At 39.6% G+C, this 25,417-nt stretch overlaps 1 protein-coding gene across 8 annotated transcripts in view; it reads left to right on the top strand.

Moving 5' to 3' along the window:
• The window catches only part of TBC1D22A (TBC1 domain family member 22A), a 448,171-nt gene that overhangs the window by 208,476 nt on the left and 214,278 nt on the right, over nt 1-25,417 (top strand). For all 8 annotated transcript variants that reach the window (XM_037889077.2, XM_037889078.2, XM_037889080.2 and 5 more), the window contains one exon: nt 7,506-7,581. In XM_037889077.2, coding sequence (XP_037745005.2) covers nt 7,506-7,581 — 76 coding nt within the window. The remainder of the gene's footprint in view (nt 1-7,505; nt 7,582-25,417) is intronic.

The following is a 25,417-nucleotide window of genomic DNA, read 5'->3' as shown; positions in this document are numbered from 1 at the left end:
GTTGGCAAGAAGGTGTTGACAAGTCGATTTTAAAATTTGATGTATTCCTGACATATACAGAGTAAAAGTGGCAGAAAAAGAAGTTAGAAAATTCAAGGATTCTGTCTACCACATTAAAAATACAATATGTAAACTGAGATTTCTTATTCATGTGGCTCCTATTCATAATTGGTCCATTTAACATTAGAAACTATTATACTAAGTGAGCAAATGTTTGCTAGAATTCAAGGAAAAACATTAATTGTAATGTATGCATTTTGTACGTAAACACTAAAAGCACAATTTGAAAACGAAATGAGAGCATTTGAGATTATACAAATTATTTATATTTACATTGGTTTTCAGAGGGAGTTGCCTTGGAGTTAAAAGGTTCTAGATTTAAATCCTATATCTGGATTTTACTTTCTTTGCAATGTTGCCACTTAGTATAGTACTTCACTGTTAGAGGTACAATTCTTCAGATGAAATGCTAACCAGAAAACTTTGTTGCTTGTCTCTGGTGGCTTTCCACTGGGAAGTTTGAGTATGTGGCTCTATTCCAAAATGTTAAGGGATTATCCTTGTGTTCTGGCCAACATTTGCTCACTTAGTATAATAGTTTCTAATGTTAAATGGACTAATGGATGGCTGGTCTGTTTGCAAACACAGTTACCAAACTACCAGTGTCTAATTTATCACTTTACAAAGCACTTTGGAGTTCCTTGAAAATGAAAGGTTCTGTACAGAACTATATTTTAATTTGATAATCTGCTTTAAAGAGCAGGATGGTTTTAAATCTTCTCTCATCCAACTACAGTGGATTAAACCTTGAATTTTGGATCTCTTCCCCATGTAGTTTCTTGGGGGAGGATCCTATCCTGAGGGACGGTACAGAAGACAGAACTTCATGCTCTATAACCAGAGTGCTCTTACTGGGGAGGGGAGGTACCTAAGGAACCAGCACATACTCCTATCTGTTCGTAAAATTATTTGTCATTTTCTCTGGCCTTCGCTGGAGGTTCCACTTTTCCCTCTCCTGATGCTCGAACAGGTTTCCCTTCAGTTTTCTCTGTGTTGCATTCTCCAACGCTTAACTCTCTCTGCAGTGCTCTTGGTGGTGTGCCTGCCACAGCACTTGCCTTTTGGCTTTGGTGTCTGTAATACCCATCGTTGAAGCACCGTAGAGAGCTCGCCTGGCCCCTTAGCTCCCTTTCTGGTGCCTTTTAATGGTCTTCTAACAGCCTTCTGCCTCAGATTCAGAGAAAACAGACTTCCTGTCATATTCTTGTTCTGTCTTCCTCCTTCATGGACATTACTTTTCTCCTGGGAAAATGCATTTTCCCACTCTCCTTGCTTCTCAGTATGATATTAGGAGGACCTTGATCCTTGTGTTAACACTTGGGATGTGTTTTCCAGCTTGTGTTGAAGGGAATACATTCTTGAGAATCTGACTCTCATGGCAATCACTGGATAGAAGGAATGGGATAATTTTCATGAGTGGGAGCTCATATTATACCCAGCTTTTCATTAATGGTATCTTTTCCATGCAGACTGACTTATTTGCAAACTGTTGGTTCTGTGAGAATGCAGTCTGGTCTTCAAAATCATTGGCAAAGTGGGGCAAACCAGATTCTGGAAACCTTCATAAGAGTTCTCAGACTTTTCAGTCCTAATAACCTCCTTTGCAACACTTCTGCTGCTGCCCAAAGTACCGAGGAAGGGCAGTGAAGACCTGACAGTTGTGATTTTGCTGATTTGATGGTGACCCTGCCACTCTTGGTTTTCAGACCGAATATGCCTAGCAGTGCCCTGTGAATACTTCCCAGGTTCCTTTACTTTCATTCTCAGGGGCTTGTACTCTGCAGTCACATTCATCTCAGATTGGCTGTGGGGGTCTTGAAGCTGCATTCTCACTGAGCATGACCAGGCTGGTAAGTTTTTTCATGAGCTTATGAAATGTCATTTGTCTAGAGCACCCTTCAGTTCAGAGGCAGTGAGGACTTATTTCCCTGTAATGCCATACAGAGTTATCAGAATACCTTGATAACTACGTAAAAGAATAAATGGACACCAATCGGACATCAGGAATGGTAACATACAAACGCCAGTAGGAGAACACTTCAATCTTCCTGGACATTCTATAACAGATTTTAAAGCTAGCTATACTTGAACAAAAAAACTGCAGAAACAGACTTCAAAGAGAAACTGCAGAACTAAAATTCGTTTGCAACTTTAACAATTTGGGCTTGAATAGGGACTGGGAGTGGCTGGCTCATTAAAAAAGCAGCTTTGCCCCTCCTGGAATTGACACCACCTCATCAACTATTGGGAGTGGACTACATCCACCCTGATCGAATGGGCCCTGTCAACACTGGTTCTCCACTTGTGAGGTAACTCCCTTCTCTTCATGTGTCAGTATGTAATGCTTGCATCTGTAATTTTCACTCCTTGCATCTGAAGAAGTGGTTTTTTACCCACGAAAGCTTATACCCAAATAAATCTGTTAGTCTTTAAGGTGCCACCGGACTCCTTTTTGTTTTTTTCAGAATACCCTGGTTTCTTTTCAGATCATGTACATCTTTCACCTTTGACTAAAGACTTGTAAGGAGAGGAACATTTGAGTTTATACACAGTTTCTTGAGGTTTCCCTACGCCTTTCCTCTCTCAGGAAGCCTTTTTGGCTTTAAGATTTTGGTAGTAGCATACAAGGTAAACCCACTTCCTGGGGTTAATGCACTGTTGTCAGTCCTTACAATTTTTCTATCTGCTTTTCTGTCTTTCTAATATAAGGATTCTTATACATTTCTGCGTTCAATCTCTGAGTTTTGCCTTTAGCTATAATAGCCACAGGCTAACCTTAGAAGGATGAACACCATGCCCATTTGGCCTCTGCGGGTGAAGTGAGGCTGCCCTCACAAAGGGGGGCACCATCTCCCATTACACAGTCCATAGAACTTCCCCAACATTCCTACAGCATATCCTTTAGAAAAACATCCAAGCTTGATTTAAAAATTGCGAGTGACGAGGAATCCGCCAGGTAAATTGTTCCAATTGCTAATTACCGTTAAAAATGTATACCTTATTTTGTTTGAATTTGTGTAGCTATTTCATCTTTCTGCCACTGGATTGTGTTATACCTTAGAGCCCATTATCAAATGTTTGTTCCCCAGGTTGGTACTTTTAGACTGTCATCAAGTCACCTCTTAACCTTCTCTTGGTTAAACTAAGTAGATTGAGCTCTTTGAGCCTATTACTATAAAGCATGTTTTTTAATCCTTTATTTGTTCTCATGGCTCTTCTTTGAACCTTCTTCAGTTTATCTACATACTTGATTTGTGGACCCCAGAACTGGACACTGAATTCCAGGAGTAGTCATGCTAGCGCTAAATACAGAGGTAAAATAACCTCTCTACTGTTACTCAGGAATCCCCTTTTCATACTACAATGATAGCTTTAGCCCTTTTGGCCGCAGTGTCACACTAGGAGCTCATGTTTAGTTAATTATCCAGCATGGCCCCATTTTTTTTTTTCAAAGTCACTGCTTCCCAAGATAGAGTGCTCCATCTTGCAAGTAGGTTCTACATTCTTTGTTCCTCGACATGTACAATTATGCTTAGCCATATTAAAACATGTATTGTTTTCTTGTGCCCAGTTTACCAAGTGATCCAGATCATTCTGAATCAGTGATCTGTCGTCTTCTTTATCTACTCCTCTAATTTTTGTATCATTGGAAAACTTTATCAGTGATGATTTTATGTTTTCTTCCAGGTCATTGATAAAATGTGAGATAGCATAGGGCCAAGAAGCAATGCGTACAGGACTCCACTAGAAACACATCTGCTCGGCAATCATTCCCTGTTTTCAGTTACATTTTGAGAACTATCTGTTAGCTAATTTTTAATCCATTTAGTGTGTGCCATGTTAAATTTACATTATTCTAGTTTTTTAATCAAAACATACGGGACTAAATCAAATGCCTTGCAGAACTCTAAGTGTATTACATCAGCACTGTTACCTTTATGAATCAAACTTGTAATATCATCCAAAAAAAAAAGGCAAGTTAGTTTGACAGGATCTATTTTCCATAAACACATGTTGATTTGGATTAATTACATTACACATCTTTAATTCTTCATTAATTGAATCCCATATCAGCTGCGGATCAATGTCGGACTGACAGGCCTATAGTTACTTAGGTCTTCCCAATTACTAGTGAAATGGAAAGTATGTTCTCTTTGTATGATATGGCTACACCTGTTTTTTTCCCCACATACCATACAGAAATATTTATTGAACACTTTCTGAATTATTATTGATATTTCTCCAATTTCCATTTAGCGATGGACCAATACCATTGTTAGGATTATTTTTATTTCTAATATACTTTTTTTAAAAAACAACCCTTCCTTCTAATTGTCTTTAACTATGCTGGTCATAGATTTCTCCTTGTGTCTCTTTGATTCCCTTATACATTCCCTACAATTCCTGGCTTTTCATTTATATTAATTAATATCAATTTTCCCTTTATTCCATGTATTATATATTACATTTTTAATCACTGTCTTCACTTCCTCTCTAAAGCAGGTTGGTTTTATTAACCAATATGCCCTTCTTCCACAATTGTGGGATTGTGGCTTTTTGGCCATCCAACAGACAAAGATGGATGCCATCTCCTGCTGTTTCCACTGAGACTAAAACCAGGCTGCCCCGAGGGAAGCTGAGAGTCAGGCATGGGAAAAGAGAATGCAGGTGTGCTAGGAATGGGTACTGTGAGAGTATCCGAGAATGGCAATATACTAGGGAACAGGGCAAGTAACTTTGAGGAATGTGGAGAGCAGGAGGCTTGCTGTGGGTATGCAAAGAAATGGGAGGGGGGGACAGGGAGGAGGCGGATTGAAGAGCCTACGAGGAAATATGGGGGAAGTGGGTTGCAGACAGGATGCAGGGAAATGTTGGAGGGCAGATGCAATGTAATGTGTGTCAGAGGGAGAATAAGAAGGGAAAAGGAGGGCTATATGAGAGGCATTTTTAGTCAGATTTTTTTTTAACCCAGGCTCATGATTTTTTGGTCTGACTTATGATTTTTTTTTTTAGCAGCACTATCACTGTTTGCTGCATCTTCTGTCTGGTCCTTTATCCCTTGTCATAGGATGGGAGAAGAGAGAGATGTATGACAAGGGAAAATTACCGGTTATCTGTTCGGTGTAGTCCTCTCTTCTTCCATCCAATCCTACCCTATGCTGCATAATGTGCTGGTACTGTTTTGTTATTTTTCTTACTATTTTGCATACTAATTTTTATCTGGAAATGTCTCTAATTAATGGATGGGTGTAATCTGCGGGGTGAGAGTGGGACTTCACAAATCTGTACCTCGTTTTCCAGTTGGGAAATGGTGTTGGGACCATAATGGTGTTGGGACCTCAGTTCACTGTTTTAGGGTGGGCAACAGACTACAGTACCTGTAAGTAATTTTCCCTTGTGAACTTTTGAATTTGCTTTTTCAAATTAGATTTTAGTATTTGTAAAATTGAGGACTAGTACAGGCTATAATCCAACATATTTTAAATGGGTACTATGTAAACTTTCCAACACACCTCTGCCAATATAGCTGATCTGTAATATCCATTTTAGTCCAGTTCTTGATTTCTGCTGATCAGAGGCTACTAATCATGCTAATTTGTCAGATTGTTTTTTTGGTAGTTGGGGAAAATGCACATTGGTGAACAGCTACATATAATGTCTTTGGGGGGAATCCAAATCTCATTGAGGTTGGTAGAAAGAATCCCATTTACGTCCATGGAATTTGGATCAGGCCCTTAGTGAGTCTACTCAAAATGAAACTCAGGTTACCAGAAAAAATGCATTTAGTTACTGCGTATTGTGTTTCTTCAGTTCACTATTATCCATAAGTTAGTACACTTTGTTTCCATATTCTGATGTGTTCTATTCTAACTTATAGAACGATTGTTAAACACAAACAAAGTTTTAATATTTTTGTTCAGTTTTAGGACATTATAGATTTTAAAAAATCTAAATGACACTTTCTAAATTTTTATAAACCCCGTAAATATAATTGAAGAAATTAATATGTATGCATCAAAATTGTATTTAAATAAAAAAGTACTGTTAAATGTTCAACACTGCATTAATGCAAAGTTAAGGTTACCCAGCTGAAATCAAGATAGGAATGGAAAGATTAGCATTCCAACAGCAAGGATGGTTTTATTAGCATGATTTTGGGATGGCTACACAGCTCACCAATGGCATGTCGCCAGTGAGTTATGCCAAAATATCTTTTACACTGTATCACCTCATTAGATATTTTGTGTATGCCACATTTTATAGGAAAACAATTTTTAAAATGTTTGCATTCTTTAAAAAAAAAAAAAATTGTGTTGGTACTGGGGTTTCTTTTATTCTCTCTCCATGTTTAAAATCATGCCATAGTACCATGAGTCCTGCTGCACGGTGGCTGCGAGAGGAAGAATGCTACAAAATATTTAGATATTCTACAATGTATTCAACTTTTCTCTTCAAAATATTGATAAGCGTAGTGTGGAGGAGAGAGTTTCATCTCCTCTTCTGAAGTATAACCAAAGTGTGGTATTCCCTGTCTATACACTTTCAAGCTGTTCGCTCTCAATACATCAGAACTCACATCTGTACAACTACAATAATTTGCATGACCATTTGCCATTGTTTCAGATCAGGCATTTGCACATACAAATATTCAGTCTGTCTGCACCATTGTGGAATTTGCATGTTGCACTTGGGTTCACAATTTTACCTGTGACCAGGTCTGCCAACAGGAATTCCGGGCCCCAGGGCCAGGGCTGTCCCTATGGGGCGGAAGTGGCGAATCCATCACTTCCGGGGCCGACTGTGCTGGCCAATGTTGCCGGCCCGCGGGGCCCCCAAAGTGTGGGGCCCAGAGCGGTTGCCCTGATTGCCGTATCCTACGGACAGCTCTTCCAAGGGCAGAACAGTCAGTGGGCCCCCTAGAAAGGTCCTCTTGACATTTGGGCAGTGCTGGGCCTGCGCTGTCTGATGCACAGTGAGCTGCTGGCTGTGCTGCTGGGCGCGCGCTTCCTGCACAGCCAGAGCTTCCATATTCCCTCCTAGCTGCCATCGCCACCTCCAGCACCACCCTGTGTGCCTAGGAGCCCTGCAGCCCACCAGGGCAATTTAAAAGGGCCTGCGGCCCTTTTGTTATCTGCTCAGAGGTTTAGAATCTTAACATAAATTCCAGTGGGGATGGATTAGCGATTGAAGTACAAGTGAGGCAGTCAAAAATGAAAGGTAAGCCACTGGACATGGAGATCACCACTACATCTATGGAATGTGATTAATTACTGATTATTAATAATAAATATATAGAAACAGAACTTTCATTTTTTAAATGCCATTGTCCTCATCTGAAAAGTTTATATTTTATATCAAACAAAAATATGTGGATTTAAATAAGCAAATGAAGTCGTCATAATTTTTGCTGTTACGTATTATTTATGTGATCTTTTCCTCCTTAGGATAACTACACCTTTGCACAGCCAGGGATTCAAAAGAAAGTGAAAATGCTGGAAGAACTTGTTAGCCGGATCGATGGTAAGTCTTAAAAGCTAACCTAGACTCTAAATGGTGCTTCATTGAAAGTCTTTAGTTAAAAGCTTTGCGAGTAGTCTAGCCAATATCAGTGCAGTTATCTACCATGAGAGTGTAACACAGCCTTTCTTAGGCGAGGTGTCATACTCAATCAACTTGTGGCATAGTGGCCTTTGCAAGATCACTGTTGTGTATCATTTAAAGGAAAGCCACTAGAGCATGAGCCACTTTCATTACTTTTTATTAAGGCAATGTAATCAAAATTCAATGGCAATCTCTTTGCAGCAGAGTAATGGCCACATACAAAAGGCAGCCAGCATTTATTTCACATTAAGCTCAGTGATTGTTGTAATTCAGCAGAGTCACAGTGGTTGTTTATGGTTGTCCTTCGGCACTATGTTTTGTTCCTTTGTGGATCGTTTTGCTATCAGGAATGCCTGAATAATTTCTCTGTGGAATCCAATTAATTACTAACTCTGGAAATAACATCTTTAATATTGTAGATAAATTACAGTAAGTTGCAGGGATAATTTTAGATTATGCTTTCATGTTTTAGCAGGGAACTTTGAAATATTTTCTACCTTCATCCTTAAAATAATTCCCTTCATGAAATGCTGACTGTCGTATTGGTATAGCAGAGTTTAATTAAATGAAATGCAAGAGATAATGCCTTGCCCATTCTAAACATATTCTCCTGGTAGTTTGTTAAATTAATGAACAGAACATTAACAAAGTGATGCCAAGCAGAACTAAGCATATATTTGTGACAGTACCTTGTCAATGATGAGAGAGAAAAAGAAATGTTATTTCTTAAATAGCTTAATATTGAATAATCTTCTTGAAAAGATTAATTGTCTTTTTTCATTATACATATTGTAAGCTTTTCTTGCACCAGTGTTAAACTTGTTTGCACATATTTACATTCTGAATTCTGGACATATCTCTGCGTACCTTATTAGTGTCATAACAAATGACAAAATGAGGGAATGAAAACCAGTCTTAAAGATAAATTGTTTAGGAGACTGAAAATGTATAGCCTATTCGATATATGTATGTAATCAATTTTGTGTAATATACCAAGTTATTTTATCAAAATGTTAGTGGATTTAGGTGGGAATTTCAGTTTGTTCTTCAAGTGATTGTCCATATGTATTCCACTTCTCATGCATGTGTGCTCCATGCTTGTGAAATTGGAATCTTTTGAATACCAGTGTCAATTGGAGCCATGCCTGCATCCTGCATACCCTACAGTGCTCCGTAGCCAATGGCATAAAGGTTGGGGTTGGCTCAGTTGCCTTTCAGTTCTTTCTTACTGCCCATGGTACTTCTTCAGCAGGTCCCATATCTCTGCACGATGCAATTAGCTTTTATTTATCTAGTGCTGTAGGTATAATTTTTAGTATAGTTAGATTAATATAGTTTTTAAGCTTGTTGGCATGCAATAAAAAGGAAGAAATCTTTTAAATAGGAGGTGCTCTAGTCACAGCCACCCCTGGACCTGGGAGAGTCAAAATCTCCCAAATTTAAGTCCTGTCCCTTTTGCAAGACAGCTGTTCTTATTAATGATGGACACTTGAAGTGCTGCTTCTGCCCAGGCGGAGCACATACACCACTTGAATGCTCAAAGGGGGAATCACTCCTAAAAACTTTTCTTCACGGCGCGGTCCATGAAGGCATCCTCCCAGCTGATTTGAGAAGATGACTTCCAAACGGTCACTAATTGCTTTGGTATTCTTGGGTCTACCCCCAGCTCCAGACTTCAGTCCTCTTCAAGAAAGTCCCATTCATTCACTGTGGAATTGGCAAGAGCCTCCCACCCCTCCTTGAGAGTGTTCCGAGGAGACAGAGAGAAAACAAAATGGGTCACAGGGTGATAGGAGAGACAGGAGATAGGAGAGACAGGAGATATCCCCAGTCTACTTTGTGCTGGTGAGGAGGTGGTTAAATGCAGAGATTGGGTTACCAGATGGCCTTGGTGCCATTTCATGAGCTGGAGCTGGTGAATGCCTCAACTAGTACCAAAGTACTCAGACTGAAACACTTGGCACGGTCATCCAAGCTCCGGCACCAAAGTACTCAGAACTGAAGCACCTAGCACTGACATCTGCAGCATATACCATGCTGCCCATTAATGTGCAGGGTATACCTGTGGAACTGACTATCTCTGTTCTGATGAGATTCACGGTATTGAGTGACTTGAAAGTAACTGTCCTCACAAGGTTGTTGTTGCTGACCACCATTAAAAAAAGCCCCGGTGACATCTGGGTTCACTACATCAGTTCTTGCACAGAATATTCTAGATCCTTGTAGAACTCCCAAGAGAGTGGCTCCATGTATGGAAGAGAGATTTCTCTTCAGCATCTGAGCAAAATGGAGAGATGTTTCCCACATACTTACTGCACTCTCCTCACTATGAGCCAAGCTGCTCTGACAGGGAGTTAGATGACACAGGAGGAGATACTGAGAACCTAGCGATGATACCCTTCTTGGCATCCTCCGGGGCCTACTACATTCCTATCTGATGTAATTGTGGCGGTTCCAGGCCCCTTGGGGGATGCAACTCAATAGAAAGACTTCATTGGTTGCTCCTGCCTCTAAAGCCAGGTTCCCCTCACCTCTTAGACCACCTCATGAAAGGCAACTGGTCCACCATACTCTTTAGTATCAGAACCAGGATTTACAGCAAGAAGATCTGCTAGGGACAGATGTCCACCCTATCACATTAGTGATATTGTCATCTGTACCTGATAAGGCTCTTACTCCAATTGTGTCAACCCAGCCAGATGACTACCAGATCTTGCGGGAGCTCCTCTAGTGCAGTTCCTTCAGTTCCTGGTAGGTTGCCAATGTGAATAAATGAAATCTTGCTGGATCCAGGAAGGGACCTATGGCAAACCCCAGCGTCAGCGATACCTACTTTGAAGATGAATAGACGCTACCAAGTCCCCTTGAAGGGGTTTGTACATTTCTATAATCACCCGACACTTGAATCCATAGTGGTTGCAGCTGCCCACAAGTGGTCTAAACAGGGACCACCCAAAATGACCCCACTGGATAAAAACCCCAAAGGACTTGACCTCTTGACATAAGGCTTATCCCTCAACCAGTTTACAAATGTGTTTTTCGAACTACCAAGTTCCTGGCTAAATACAATTTCCTTAACAGGGACTGAGCACCCCAACAAGCAGCATTAGGTGGCGTCTACACAGGGCAAATTAATTAAAGATGTGAAGTCAATTTGCATAAATTAAAGCATGTTAAACCCTCATGTGAATGCTGATTTATGCAAAAAAATTGAAATTTCACTATTTGGACAGTGCAGAAGTATCTGTTATCTTACGAGATCCCAATAGCAATGATTCTAGATTAAATTTCTAGTCCTAAAGCATTTGGGGCTCTGAATTATCTCCATATGAGTCCATTTGGCAGCTTTTCTTGCTCTTCCTTCCATAGAGGGTCTCAGTCTTTTCACCCATTAACTGGTAAGTTCCTTAAAGATCCTTTTCGTGTGTTTCCATCAATCAAAGACACTTAACAATCCATTGAAATCCCAAGAGGGTGAACAGCATTAATGAGACTTCTCTTTAAACCTGTGGCAACCTATTCGTATCACCTGTCTGTGAAGACTACCTTCTTAGGTGCTACCATCTCATCCAGAAGAATAGGAGAGATGTAAGCCCACTGAAGGACCGTCATATACAGTGTACCAGAAGGACAAGATAACCTTAAGACTTTGCTTGAAGTTCTTACGTAGTGTCAGATTTTCACCTAAATCAAGTGATTCACCCAGCAGTTAATGTGATGCTAGTCTACAAGAAACTAGGCTCCACAATTTAGATGTACTGAGAACTCTCTTCCACCATTTGGGAATTCACCATGATTGTTCCTGGCCTTTTCTGATGGGATGAACGGTGAGCCTGTCTCCACATGTTATCTAAATGGGTTTTGGACTGCATTAGATTGCAGTATGATGTAGCACATTTGGACCTCGGGCATGTAGGAATGAAATCAGGAGGGCCAAATCTCACCTGGAGCTGCAGCTAGCAAGAGATGTCAAGAGTAACAAGAAGGGTTTCTTCAAGTATGTTGGCAACAAGAAGAAAGCCAAGGAAAGTGTGGGCCCCTTACTGAATGAGGGAGGCAACCTAGTGACAGAGGATGTGGAAAAAGCTAATGTGCTCAATGCTTTTTTTGCCTCTGTCTTCACTAACAAGGACAGCTCCCAGACTGCTGCGCTGGGCATTGCAACATGGGGAGTAGATGGCCAACCCTCTGTGGAGAAAGAGGTGGTTAGGGACTATTTAGAAAAGCTGGATGTGCACAAGTCCATGGGGCCGGACGAGTTGCATCCGAGAGTGCTAAAGGAATTGGCGGATGTGATTGCAGAGCCATTGGCCATTATCTTTGAAAACTCATGGCGAACGGGGGAAGTCCCGGATGACTGGAAAAAGGCTAATGTAGTGCCAATCTTTAAAAAAGGGAAGGAGGAGGATCCTGGGAACTAGAGGCCAGTCAGCCTCACCTCAGTCCCCGGAAAAATCATGGAGCAGGTCCTCAAGGAATCAATCCTGAAGCACTTACATGAGAGGAAAGTGATCAGGAACAGTCAGCATGGATTCACCAAGGGAAGGTCATGCCTGACTAATCTAATCGCCTTCTATGATGAGGTTACTGATTCTGTGGATGAAGGGAAAGCAGTGGATGTATTGTTTCTTGACTTTAGCAAAGCTTTTGACACGGTCTCCCACAGTATTCTTGTCAGCAAGTTAAAGAAGTATGGGCTGGATGAATGCACTATAAGGTGGGTAGAAAGTTGGCTAGATTGTCGGGCTCAACGGGTAGTGATCAATGGCTCCATGTCTAGTTGGCAGCCGGTGTCAAGTGGAGTGCCCCAGGGGTCGGTCCTGGGGCCGGTTTTGTTCAATATCTTCATAAATGATCTGGAGGATGGTGTGGATTGCACTCTCAGCAAATTTGCGGATGATACTAAACTGGGAGGAGTGGTAGATACGCTGGAGGGCAGGGATAGGATACAGAGGGACCTAGACAAATTGGATGATTGGGCCAAAAGAAACCTGATGAGGTTCAATAAGGATAAGTGCAGGGTCCTGCACTTAGGACGGAAGAACCCAATGCTCAGCTACAGACTAGGGACCGAATGGCTAGGCAGCAGTTCTGCGGAAAAGGACCTAGGGGTGACAGTGGACAAGAAGCTGGATATGAGTCAGCAGTGTGCCCTTGTTGCCAAGAAGGCCAATGGCATTATGGGATGTATAAGTAGGGGCATAGCGAGCAGATCGAGGGACGTGATCGTTCCCCTTTATTCGACACTGGTGAGGCCTCATCTGGAGTACTGTGTCCAGTTTTGGGCCCCACACTACAAGAAGGATGTGGATAAATTGGAAAGAGTCCAGCGAAGGGCAACAAAAATGATTAGGGGTCTGGAACACATGACTTATGAGGAGAGGCTGAGGGAACTGGGATTGTTTAGTCTGCGGAAGAGAAGAATGAGGGGGGATTTGATAGCTGCTTTCAACTACCTGAGAGGTGGTTCCAGAGAGGATGGTTCTAGACTATTCTCAATGGTAGAAGAGAACAGGACAAGGAGCAATGGTCTCAAGTTGCAGTGGGGGAGGTTTAGGTTGGATATTAGGAAAAACTTTTTCACTAGGAGGGTGGTGAAACACTGGAATGCGTTACCTAGGGAGGTGGTAGAATCTCCTTCCTTGGAAGTTTTTAAGGTCAGGCTTGACAAAGCCTTGGCTGGGATGATTTGATTGGGGATTGGTCCTGCTTTGAGCAGGGGGTTGGACCAGATGATCTCCTGAGGTCCCTTCCAACCCTGATGTTCTATGATTCTATGACCTACCTACACAGAGCAGAAGTTGTTCCACCAGAACTCAAGCAGCTTCTGCAACTTCAGTAAGAGGCATTCTAATCTCAGAGATTTGTTGAGCAGCTACCTGGAGTTCAGTTCACACCTTTACACAACGCTACTCAGTGATTGCTCAAGATCTGATGCTCCCTTGGCAAAGCTTTCTTGCAGTCCTTGTTTCAGTAGACGCAGAACACCCACCTCTTGGACACGAGTCCACTTCTTGTGAAGTACCAGAAATGTAAGACAAGTGGACAATCATGCTTGAGAAGAAAGAACAGTTCCTTATTCTACAATAACTGCGCTTCTTCAAGTTCTGATGTCCCCAGTTATACTATGATCTGCCCTCCTTCCCCATACTACAGAGTACAGTACCACCCGGCTTCTGTTTTGGTGAAAGAACTGAAAGTTGATTGCAGCTCCCCCACCCTTTATGCCCTTATCTACATGGCGCTGGAGAACATACAGGCACAGACACGGACCCTACAGACACTTCTGTTCAAAAGAATTGGAGCTTGTGTGCATGTGCGTCAGAAATGGAATTTAGGTGGATGTGGATAACATCTTGAAGAGCTGCTGTTACCAGATTTGCCCGTTACTTTGGGGTACGCTCATTTATTAGGGTTACTCTTCTGGGGTGGGGGGACAGATTCTGTAATTCTATCCATGTACTGCTTGTCACTTGCGTTTTCATACGGAGCTGTACCTATCCCTTCTGCAAGTTCCCTCCCAATGGAGCTATTGCGCAGGAGCTCTAGATTCCCCAGGGCTGGGTTCCTCCAGCCCCAGAATCAGATGAACACCACACATTAACAGAGCGCACCTGAGCGGACCGGGTCAATCAGCACTCCCAAGGTGGCTCCTTATATGTCCCTGGACTCAGCAGGCTGGGTCGAACAGCACTTCCAAGCTGCCACCCTCATATGCCCCTAGACTCAGCAGGCTGGGTTGTGCAGCATTTCCAAGCTGCCACCCTCCTATGTTCAGCATGTTCCTGTCCCCACTTTCACATTACAATTGTGCTGGTAGTAACCCACTTGATGAGCAAACCCCGCAGGCTTTTTGTGCGCTACAGAGACCTTGAGGTTAGGTAAGAGAAGCATTGCTGCAGAGCAAATGGGGTAGCCAAGGAGGGCGGGGAGAGAAACAGTTGCAATATTAAATGTATCTTAAATGGGATTACAAAAGTCAGGTTTAGAAAACTATAACTGATCACACAAGTCAGGGTTAGAAATCTATACCTAGAGTAGGAAAAAAAAAAAAAGAGAGAGAGAGACAGAGGGGGTCCTTCATGAGTCAGATAGGCTAGATACTGCGCCCTGGTTCCCCAAGAGCATAGAGCTGATAGGTAACACCACGTTTACTGTTGAGTAAATAACCATTCTTTTCCCTAACAAGATACTGTTAAAGTAATCCAGCTCAGAATATAAATCACATTTACAATTGTCTCAGATTATCTTCTTGTTTCCAAATAAGCCTGTTTTTCATTTGTCCTTTCTTCAATATATGTTTTATTTAAATTGTGTAACAATCAGTGTACAAGTCCAGGTATTTACACCAACTCTACCAAAAGTGCACCAACACCATTTTGTTTACTTTGAGTCTTACTGTAACTAAATTATTATTCTGATTTTAAAAAGTGTGTGTGTGTGTGTGTGTGTGACAGTTACAACCCCAAAGGCAAAATTTTCTCTATGGTAGTACTTCCAAGGTAAGTAAATTTTAGGGCCCAAGGAACATGAGTGTGCCGTGTTTGCCAAGAAGGCCAGTGGCATTTTGGGATGTATAAGTAGGGGCATTGCCAGCAGATCAAGGGACGTGATCGTTCCCCTCTATTCGACATTGGTGAGGCCTCATCTGGAGTACTGTGTCCAGTTTTGGCCCCACACTACAAGAAGGATGTGGAAAAATTGGAAAGAGTCCAGCGGAGGGCAACAAAAATTATTAGGGGACAGGAGCACATGACTTCTGAGGAGAAGCTGAGGGAACTGGGATTGTTTAGTCTGCGGAAGAAAGGAATGAGGGGGGATTTGATAGCTGCTTTCAACTACCTGAAAGGGGGTTCCAAAGAGGATGGATCTAGACTGTTCTCAGTGGTAGCAGATGACAGAACGAGGAGTAATGGTCTCAAGTTGCAGTGGGGGAGGTTTAGGTTGGATATTAGGAAAAACTTTTTCACTAGGAGGGTGGTGAAACACTGGAATGCGTTACCTAGGGAGGTGGTAGAATCTCCTTCCTTAGAAGTTTTTAAGGTCAGGCTTGACAAAGCTCTGGCTGGGATGATTTAGTTGGGGATTGGTCCTGCTTTGAACAGGGGGTTGGACTAGATGACCTCCTGAGGTCCCTTCCAACCCTGATATTCCTATGATTCCTTTTCAGTTTTTTCATACTGTCATCTGAAAAAACATGTATATTGGTAGATTCTAACATCTTAAATTAACCTAATTAACTGTATGCATTCTGCATAGTTAAACTCTAAAATTTACTTTCTTTAAATTCAGCACCAAAACAAACTCATTATTTTCAATGGGGAAAAAAACCCCTATATTTGAACAGCGTAAAGTGCTGCGTGTCTTAAAATACAAGGAAATATACAAGCAGCATGTGAATATACTGTTAAAACATTCTTTAAACATAGGAACATCAGCTGGGTAGCAAAGTCTAAGCACTAAGACTTAATGGATCTGTGGTTCAGAATACATGAAGAATGATTATTTGCAGTGTAGTTGTAGCCACCTCTATTTAGCTCAAAAGCTTCTCTCTTTCACCATTGGAAGTTGGTCCAATAAAAGATATTAACTCACCCACCCTTCATCTCTGAGGAATCATTATAATACAATACACAGTACTGTAGATTATGTACAAAACATTTGAAAGCATCAATCATTAAAAATCCATGCTGTGCCTCCTGTTGGACAGATTCCAGCAGAAAAAGAAGAGCCAAACCTATGTATGTGAAACTGCCTGAATTGTGTACTACAGTCCTGTTGTTTTCTTATCACTTTTCACTGGCTGATTCACAAAGCTGCATTAGTGTCAGCTTTGAAGGAAGTTACTTGACTCCCATTTGATGATGAAAAGGAGATAAGCCTTATGAAAACAACTGGGAAGTGTGGCAGGAAGAATAAATGGAACGGTTTACTGTGGAGGTTGATTTGTGTGAGCACTCCTCCCACTCAATCTGTTTATTATGTTCAGTTTGTATCTATACAAACTTACATTCTAATGGGGCAGGTCAAGAGAACTGGTTGGAAGAATCGTGTTCAAGTAAGGTTCTGGTTAGCAGAGATGGAAAAGACTGAGCATAAAACTTAAATAGAGAAATATCTCCTAAAACATAAGGAGCAGGTGGAATATGTGTTTGGCTTTTTTTTTTTTTAATTCTGTTTAGTTAAAAAAAAATAAACATGTTGGTCAATGGATTTTGAAAACGTACATAAAGTTAAGTTTCTAGGCCTATGTTTTAAACTCCTACATAGTCTTCTGGCAGGAAAGTGCAATAAAATGTGGAAACGAATGAACATAATAAAGCTTTAATTTTTATATTGCAAGCTCTTTGATGTAGGGAGTATCGTTTACTTTGTCTGTACAGCACCTAACACAATGGACCTGTAATATAAATGTTTAACAACAGTATCCTTAATGTTGTGGGGTTTGTTTTGCATTTTCCATTTCATTTTTTTCTGCTTTTGTCACTAAATTCTCCAAAATCCACATATGTAATCAGATATCTTGAAAAGTACTGTGTCTCATCCAGGCAATGGTGAGTCAAAGAAGTTCCTCAGATAAAGCCTCCAAATAAGCTGATTTTAATGTTCAGTTTGCTCTGAATTCCACATACATAGAAAGATTATCTTGAAAATTGATTGTCCATTGAGCACAACAATTTGGTGCCCAATAACAAGAACTGGAGTTGGCTTTGGAAGAAGGGGAGAACACATTAAGATGAAAGGGGCATTTCACACCTCTAAATTATTGGCAGGCTGAATTCATATCCAGGGGCTGTTCTCATTTAGCTGAGAACATGCCATCAAAATGAATGGGGCAATTCACACATCTGTAGTCTTCCTATCCTGTAGAGGATTGTGCATAACCCTGTCCCCTTACACCAGCCCCAAAATGGAATAGCGAATCCTAGGGCTTCTCTCTTTCTGCTCCCCGTTGTTGCCTCCAGCTTGTAGATAGGCTCTTCACAAGCTGGTTACCAGCTTCCTTCCTCAGACTCTCTAGCCATGCTGGAGATGTGCAGGAGCCAGGGGGAGGGCAGAGCTGAGTGGTAATCAAGTATTCCCAGGAAGACCCCTTATTCCTGCCTCACACAGGTACTCTTCTCCCTCTTCTTCCCTCCCCCCCCCCCCACCACTGACTGAAAAAAACAAGGGAAATTCACTGCCCAGTTAAGATTGATTGGCAGTACCTTGTGCTCTTTCAGAATGTCAGAGGAGCGTCTTCATTTCAAACACACCCTATGAGATACAGCAGCAGACTTCCCTTACCATGCTGTAGGTAAAAGTCAAATTAGACTGAAGAGCAGAGTAGTTGATGCTTACTTTTTTATAATCTGGTGGATTACACAAAATGTAACAGTAACAAAAATACCATAACCACAAATTCAATTTGTGGAGGGAAAATTGTATTCACACAACTGTATTTTGCTAACAGAACTTTTGTGCATGTTCTTGCTAACATCATTGATTCTGGTGCTCACTAAATGAATAATGGAGGGAAGAACCTTAACAAAATAAGTAGCTGCTTGTGTAGATGAAATCTGTGAAGACTGCTTGCTAGTCATAATGGATTACCAGCATATGAAAAGTTATATTTACTCTTGCGTGTGAATGCATTACATTAGCGACTCAAGCAGCCTTCATTAACCCAGTCTCATGGATCACAGCTCCTCTCTTAAAATAACTGTCCTGTGTGTACTGCAGAACATTGCATCAGACTTTAAACAGCCAAGCTTCTTCATTCATAGAAGAAAAAAATCTCTGAGTTAAAACAGAGCTTCTAATGAATCGTGATTAAGGAAGATCTTACGAATTTAATTAATGTAATATTTTTATAGGAGACACAAAATTTGAAGTTATAGAATCATTGCTCCATCTAATTCATCCACTTGTTTGTTTACTACTTCTGTTAAAGTAAAATCAGTTGTACAAACATAGAGAGACATGGTCTTTGCCTGAAAGAGCTTACAGTTGAATACAGCTAGCTCATTATTATTATACATCAGTGTTTCATACATATTTTTATTCCAAGAATGTTCATCTTTGTCTTAAACTGTCGTTCATTTCACTCCCTTTTCTTCACTCTGCCACTCCCTCTCATCATTTGTTTTGCCAATAGCTGAATCTTGTCTTTTGGATGTAAGCTGTGGAAGTCATGGACTATCTCATTATCTGTACAATGCCTGACACAGTGGGACACATTCTAATTTATAGCCTGTTGGTGCAATTAGGTAGTGGTACTATCAATGGGAAAATCCTTCTTAATTGGGCTGTCAAGAGATTTAAAAAATTGTGATTAATCACTCTGTTAAACAATAATAGAATACCATTTAAATATTTTTGGATGTTTTCTACATTTTAAAATATATTGATTTCAGTTACAAAACAGAACACAGTGTACAGTGCTCACTTCATATTTATTTTTTATTACAAATATTTGTGCTGTAAAAACAAAAGAAATAGTATTTTTCAATTCATCTCATGCAAGTACTGTAATGCAAACTCTTTATCATGAAAGTTGAACTTACAAATGTAGAATTATGTACAAAAAAAGTGCATTCAAAAATAAAACAATATAAAACTTCAGAGCCTACAAGTCCATTCAGTGCTGCTGCTTGTTCAATGAGTCACTCAGACGAACAAGTTTGTTTACATTTGCAGGAAATAATGCTGCCTGCTTCTTGTTTACAGTGTCACCTGTAAGTGAGAACAAACATTAGCATGGCATTGTTGTAGCCAATGTTGCAAGATATTTACATGCCATATGCACTAAAGATTCATATGTCCCTTTATCTTCAACCACCAATCCAGAGGACTTGCGTCCATGCTGATGACAGGTTCTGCTCGATAACTATCCAAAGCGGTGCAGACTGACATACATTCACTTTCATCATCTGAGTCAGATAAATTTGTTAGTCTCTAAGGTGCCACAAGTCCTCCTTTTCTTTTTGCGGATACAGACTAACACGGCTGCTACTCTGAAACCAGCAGAAGGTTGATTTTCTTTTTCGGTGGTTCAGGTTCTGTAGTTTCCGCATTGGAGAGTTGCTCTTTTCAGACTTCTGAAAGCATGCCCTACACCTCATCCCTCTCAGATTTTGGAAGGCACTTCAGATTCTTAAACCTTGGGTCGAGTACTGTAGCTATCTTTAGAAATCTAACATTGGTAACTTCTTTGTGTTTTGTCAAATCAGTAGTGAAAGCGTTCTTAAAATGAACAACATGTGTTGGGTCATCATCTGAGACTGCTATAATATGAAATATATGGCAGAATGTGGGTAAAACAGAGCAGGAGACATACTGTTCTCCCCCAAGAAGTTCAGGCAAAATTTAAATTACACATTGTTTTTTCGCAAGCGGCGTCAGCATGGAAGCATGTCCACTGGAATGGTGGCTGAAGCATGAAGGGGCATATGAATGTTTAGCATATCTGGCTCATAAATACTTTGTAATGCTTGCTACAGAAGTGCTGTGCGAATGCCTTTTTTCACTTTCAGATGACATAAATAAGAAACGGACAGCATTATGTCCCGTAAATGTAAACAAACTTGTTTGTGTTAGTGATTGGCTGAATAAGAAGTAGGACTGAGTGGACTTGTGGGCTCTAAAGTTTTAACATTGTTTTATTTTTGAGTGCAGTTATGTTGAAAAAAATGTACATTTTAAGTTGCAGTTTTGTGATAGAGATTGCATTATGGTACTTGTATGAGGTGAATGGAAAAATATGATTTCTTTCATTCATAATTTTTACAATGCAAATATTTGTAATAAAAATAATATTAAGTGAGAGCTATACACTTTATATTCTGTGTTGTAATTTAAATCAATATATTAAAAAAATGTATCATAGAATCATAGAATATTAGGGTTGGAAGAGACCTCAGGAGGTCCTTTAATCCCCTGCTCAAAGCAGGACTAACACCAACTAAATCGAAAACATCCACACACATTTAATAAATTTCAGTTGGTACAATATTGTTTAACAGCGCAATTAAGACTGCAATAAATCACCATTAATTTGGTTGTGTTAATCGTGTGAGTTAACTTTGATTAATCGACAGCCCTACTTGTTAATATCTCTAACGTAAGCCTGTTTTCTCTGTTTTAAATCATGTCCACCTGCTTCTTATACTCTACTGTGGCGTAGAGTGTGAAGGTTGTCTCTTTTGCTTACAGAAGTTGGTCCAATGAAAGATCTTACCTCACTTGCTTGTCTTGGAAAAGTTACTTGGCATTTTCTACAAATTTGTCGTAAGCAGGAAGCAGTCCTTGCTGAAAGAAAATGAAAGTGGCAAAATAAGAGCTTGTTTTTTAATGCCAATTTAATGCCTACATATAGCAGCTAAATTCAGTATAGTTAAGATTACTACAACAAGCTGTAAGGACACTATTGATTGACATACATATTATTTTAGTAAAATTTAGTAAAAAATTTAGTAAAATTTTATTTTAGTAAAATTTTTAAGGTGTTTGAAATGTTACCATGTAACTTGCACGTCACATGTGGGGTTGGATCTGAAGAAAAAGGTAAATATCATATAATACAGTTCACAGATTGAGTGTAACCTATGTGATGCACTTAGTCTCCTGCAAATCAGCCTGTGCTGATGGATTCTTGCACTCATACAAATCCCAAAAGAATCGCCTTTTGTGGGGAAGGATCGCTCAGTGGTTTGAGCATTGGCCTGCTAAACCCAGGGTTGTGAGTTCAATCCTTGAGGGGGCCATTTAGGGATCTGGGGCAAAAATTGGGGATTGGCCCTGCTTTGAGCAGGGGGTTGGACTAGATGACCTCCTGAGGTCCCTTCCAACCCTGATATTCTATGATCAGCACAGATCAGATTTCAGGACTGGGGTCTTATACATTAATTATAAAACCTTAAGAAAATATTTTTACACATTAAAAAAATTAAGAACCCCATCAAAACTAGGTCTGTTTATTTTGTGTGTGTGTTGTGTGTTTGTGTGTGTGTGTGAGATAAATAGATGGAAAACAATATAAATGTATAAATAAATGGAATATTGCAGCTATCTTCTCTAGTTCATAATTTGTAATATTAACAGTTCAATAATGTGTTTTTTAAAATAGCAAAGTAGTACTCCAGTGTTTTTGTTTTGTTTTCTCCACTGTGAACAGTCCTAGGAAACTGTTGGATGGTTTTCTTGTTGGATTATGAGTGTGTATATGATCCTTTATTAAAAAAAAAAAAAAAAAAAAAGAAAAGAAAAAAAAAAGAAACGAGGAAAATGTGACAATTTGAGGTTTATTTGCCAGATTAAAAATATTGAATATGAGGTATGTTATCCTTCGTAAAAATAGGGAGATAATATTATCTTGGCCAATTAGGCTTAAGGGAAAATATTGTGGTGTTGCTAGTAGTGTGAGTAAAGGTCATTTAATTATTTAGATCAATGTATTGTTTAGGAAAGTATTTCTGCTGACAACTTTGTACTAGCTACTTTGAAAAAAAAATTGAGATTAAAGCATTCTCTATCACTTTAAAAGTAAGATTCATGGTTTGTTAAGGACATGCAAATTCCCACCACTCTGCTTGCTGCTGGCATTTTTATTTACTCCCCTGAGGCATGAAGTCCTGCTGCTGTCTTTGAATGGTGTAAAAAAAAAAAAAAAAAAAAAGCCAATATTTTTACATTAGTTTTACATTAGTTATTTTGGTATTGCCTAACTGAAAGTCTAAGCTTAAAACAAGTCACTTTTCTTGTTTATTTTGATTACATTGGACAGCAAACTTGTCAGACAGGCCTCAGCATCTTTAAAGAGGGCCTTGTTTGATATTCATAGTTATGGAGTATGTTGTATTTCATTAAGCATGGCTGTTCATAGTGATCCAGATGAATAGTCTTGGCTTTAGTTAAATTCACCGTGTTCATTTGTTTTAGGTAACAAAGGCCATTGTTCAACAGTATGTACTGGGAAAAAAGGGCACGAGTAGGAGGGGGGACTTTTGAACAAAAAGATGGTGATAATTCGTCAATTGTAAGCACAAAAATGTATTTTAATTGCGAATTTACACGTTTCAATGGCAATTTCACACCTACCTGCCTCTACGCAAGTTACTTCCATTTTAAACTGCAAGTTTTTTAAGTTCCACTTGGGAAAATATTTTTATGTGCACACAATTGATGTACTTAATTGCACCATACTGTGTGTTTAACATTCTTTTTGGAAAGTTTATTTCTAGGTGCTAAATGTCTAAATGTTGGTTTGAGGATCTATGCTAATCTTCTGTCTTTGCTAGCTAGCAAACTATAGTATCCCAGTACTTTCAGTTTTACAGACATTACTTTCATGGTTGTGCAATAACCGTATGTCACTCAATAGCAGACCTTAAAATAGGGAAGTGTGCAACACATCAAAAATTAGAATATGGTTGAGTGGGTGTGCTACAACCCTTTGATCTTGGAACTATTGGTGTGTACCAGCTAACAAATTAAGAATATTGATAGTAGGGACGCAAAATATTAGCTTCTCTGTGCACCCTAACTGGGTTGCTCCAGGTTTTTGTGTGATGTTTGAGTTAATCCACTGTATTCAGTAGTACATCTGCTTAAACATTAAGCCTATGTAATATGTTAAAGTAGACATGACAGTTGAACTATATAAAAAAGGTATTTTAAAATTTAAATCCAAAAATATATTGTAACTGACCTTTCTGATGCATTTAAAGGATATTCAGCTTATATGCTAAGGATGTACTTCTTGTTTTGCAGAAAAAAATATTTTTAGTTTCATTTTTAGATTTATTGAAAGACTTCTTATTAGTGATCTGTTGAATATGCTGTGATAAATACAGGATTAACTTTCTTGTTTTTTTTTTGTTTTTGTTTTTTTTAAATTTAGTTCTTGGCTGTTTGTACAATGACGTAATGATGAAACCACTCTGATAGGTGATGCCTGATGAATCACACTAATGATTTTTTAAAACTGCAGTTACAGAATACTTAATTGTGTATGCAAAATTATATTGATTTAATTATATTGAGATGTACTGTATTGACAGCTACAATTTTTATATTAGGTGAATAATTAGTGATAAGGTTTTATGTAAATATGAAATTGTTTTCAAATATGTCAATGAAGGATGTTATTTTAGTTAAATATTATATTAAGAGTTTCTGAAATCATTTTAGAAAATTTTTATTGAACAGCATTTGGAGTAAGAGAATGCTAAAATCAGAACTGAGTTTATTTAGAATTTATATTTCTGTGCTCTTTGCTACTGTTGTGAAAGATGCTTGTGATGAGAGTTTTCTCTTAGTCTATCTTTTTCCTTCAACTTGATGCTATAGTGAAGTTTTTAAAAAAAAAAGTTATAACTTTCTGTGATGGGGCTCGCCACTCGGCATTTGTCTGGCACATCCTTCTGGTCACTCTGGGGATTAGCTCTCGAGGAAGACACCTCTTCCCATGGTCGCATGCTGTGTCACTGTCTGTTGCCAGCATCCTGGCTTTATAGGCCCCGCCTCTTCCTGCACAGCTGACCTGCTTGAAGTCAATTCCCTGCTGTCAAGGTTCCTTCCCCACTCTGAACTCTAGGGTACAGATGTGGAGACCTGCATGAAAACCTCCTAAGCTTACTTTTACCAGCTTAGGTTAAAACTCCCCAAGGTACAAATTAATTTTACCCTTTGCCCTTGGAATTTCCACTGCCACCACCAAACTCTAACTGGGTTTACTGGGAAACGTAGTTTGGACACATCTTTCCCCCCAAAATCCTCCCAACCCTTGCACCCCACTTCCTGGGAAAGGTTTGGTAAAAATCCTCACCAATTTCCATAGGTGACCACAGACCCAAACTCTTGGATCTTAGAACAATGAAAAAGCATTCAGTTTTCTTACAAGAAGACTTTTAATAAAAGTAAAGGAATCACCTCTGTAAAATCAGGATGGTAGATACCTTACAGGGTAATTAGATTCAAAACATAGAGAATCCCTCTAGGCAAAACCTTAAGTTACAAAAAAGACACACAGACAGCGATAGTCATTCTATTCAGTACAGCTCTTTTCTCAGCCATTTAAAGAAATCATAATCTAACACATACCTAGCTAGATTACTTACTAAAAGTTCTAAGACTCCATTCCTGTTCTGTCCCCGGTAAAAGCAGCATACAGACAGACACAGACCGTTTGTTTTTCTCCCTCCTCCCAGCTTTTGAAAGTATCTTGTCTCCTCATTGGTCATTTTGGTCAGGTGCCAGCGAGGTTACCTTTAGCTTCTTAACCCTTTAGAGGTGAGAGGATTTTTCCTCTTGCCAGGAGGGATTTTAAAGGGATTTACCCTTCCCTTTATTTTTATGACACCTGCTCTTTGGCTCTTTCTCCCGGTGCAGTCCCTGGAGTTAATAGGCTAGCAGGCCACCTTAATCCCTTCCAGTCCTGTGTAGGGTGGACACACCATCACACTTCCATAGTAGTTTTCTGTTTTAATCAATTTCAGTGCCATGTAAGAAGTTTCCCCCCACCTTTCCTTTTGTTTAAATGTTGCCATCTTGGTTAGTTCTTCAATATTCAATTTGGTTTTCTATGATCTCTTTTATGTTTATAATAAAAGTGTCATATTTTAATTGCTTATACAGTGCCCTGAGCACATGCTTTCCTCAGTTGGCTTTATAAACATTATTGATTTAATATCTTTTTTTTACATGGAGGTTATTGTGCTTTATCTTACTGTATAACTCAGAGGCCTTGGTCAGGATCAGGGATCCATTGTACCAG

Source organism: Chelonia mydas, chromosome 1 (assembly GCF_015237465.2).
Source record: "Chelonia mydas isolate rCheMyd1 chromosome 1, rCheMyd1.pri.v2, whole genome shotgun sequence".
NCBI classification, from domain to species: domain Eukaryota; kingdom Metazoa; phylum Chordata; order Testudines; family Cheloniidae; genus Chelonia; species Chelonia mydas.
The sequence above is the reverse complement of the archived record's forward strand: the minus strand, read 5'-3'. Positions and strand labels throughout refer to the sequence as shown.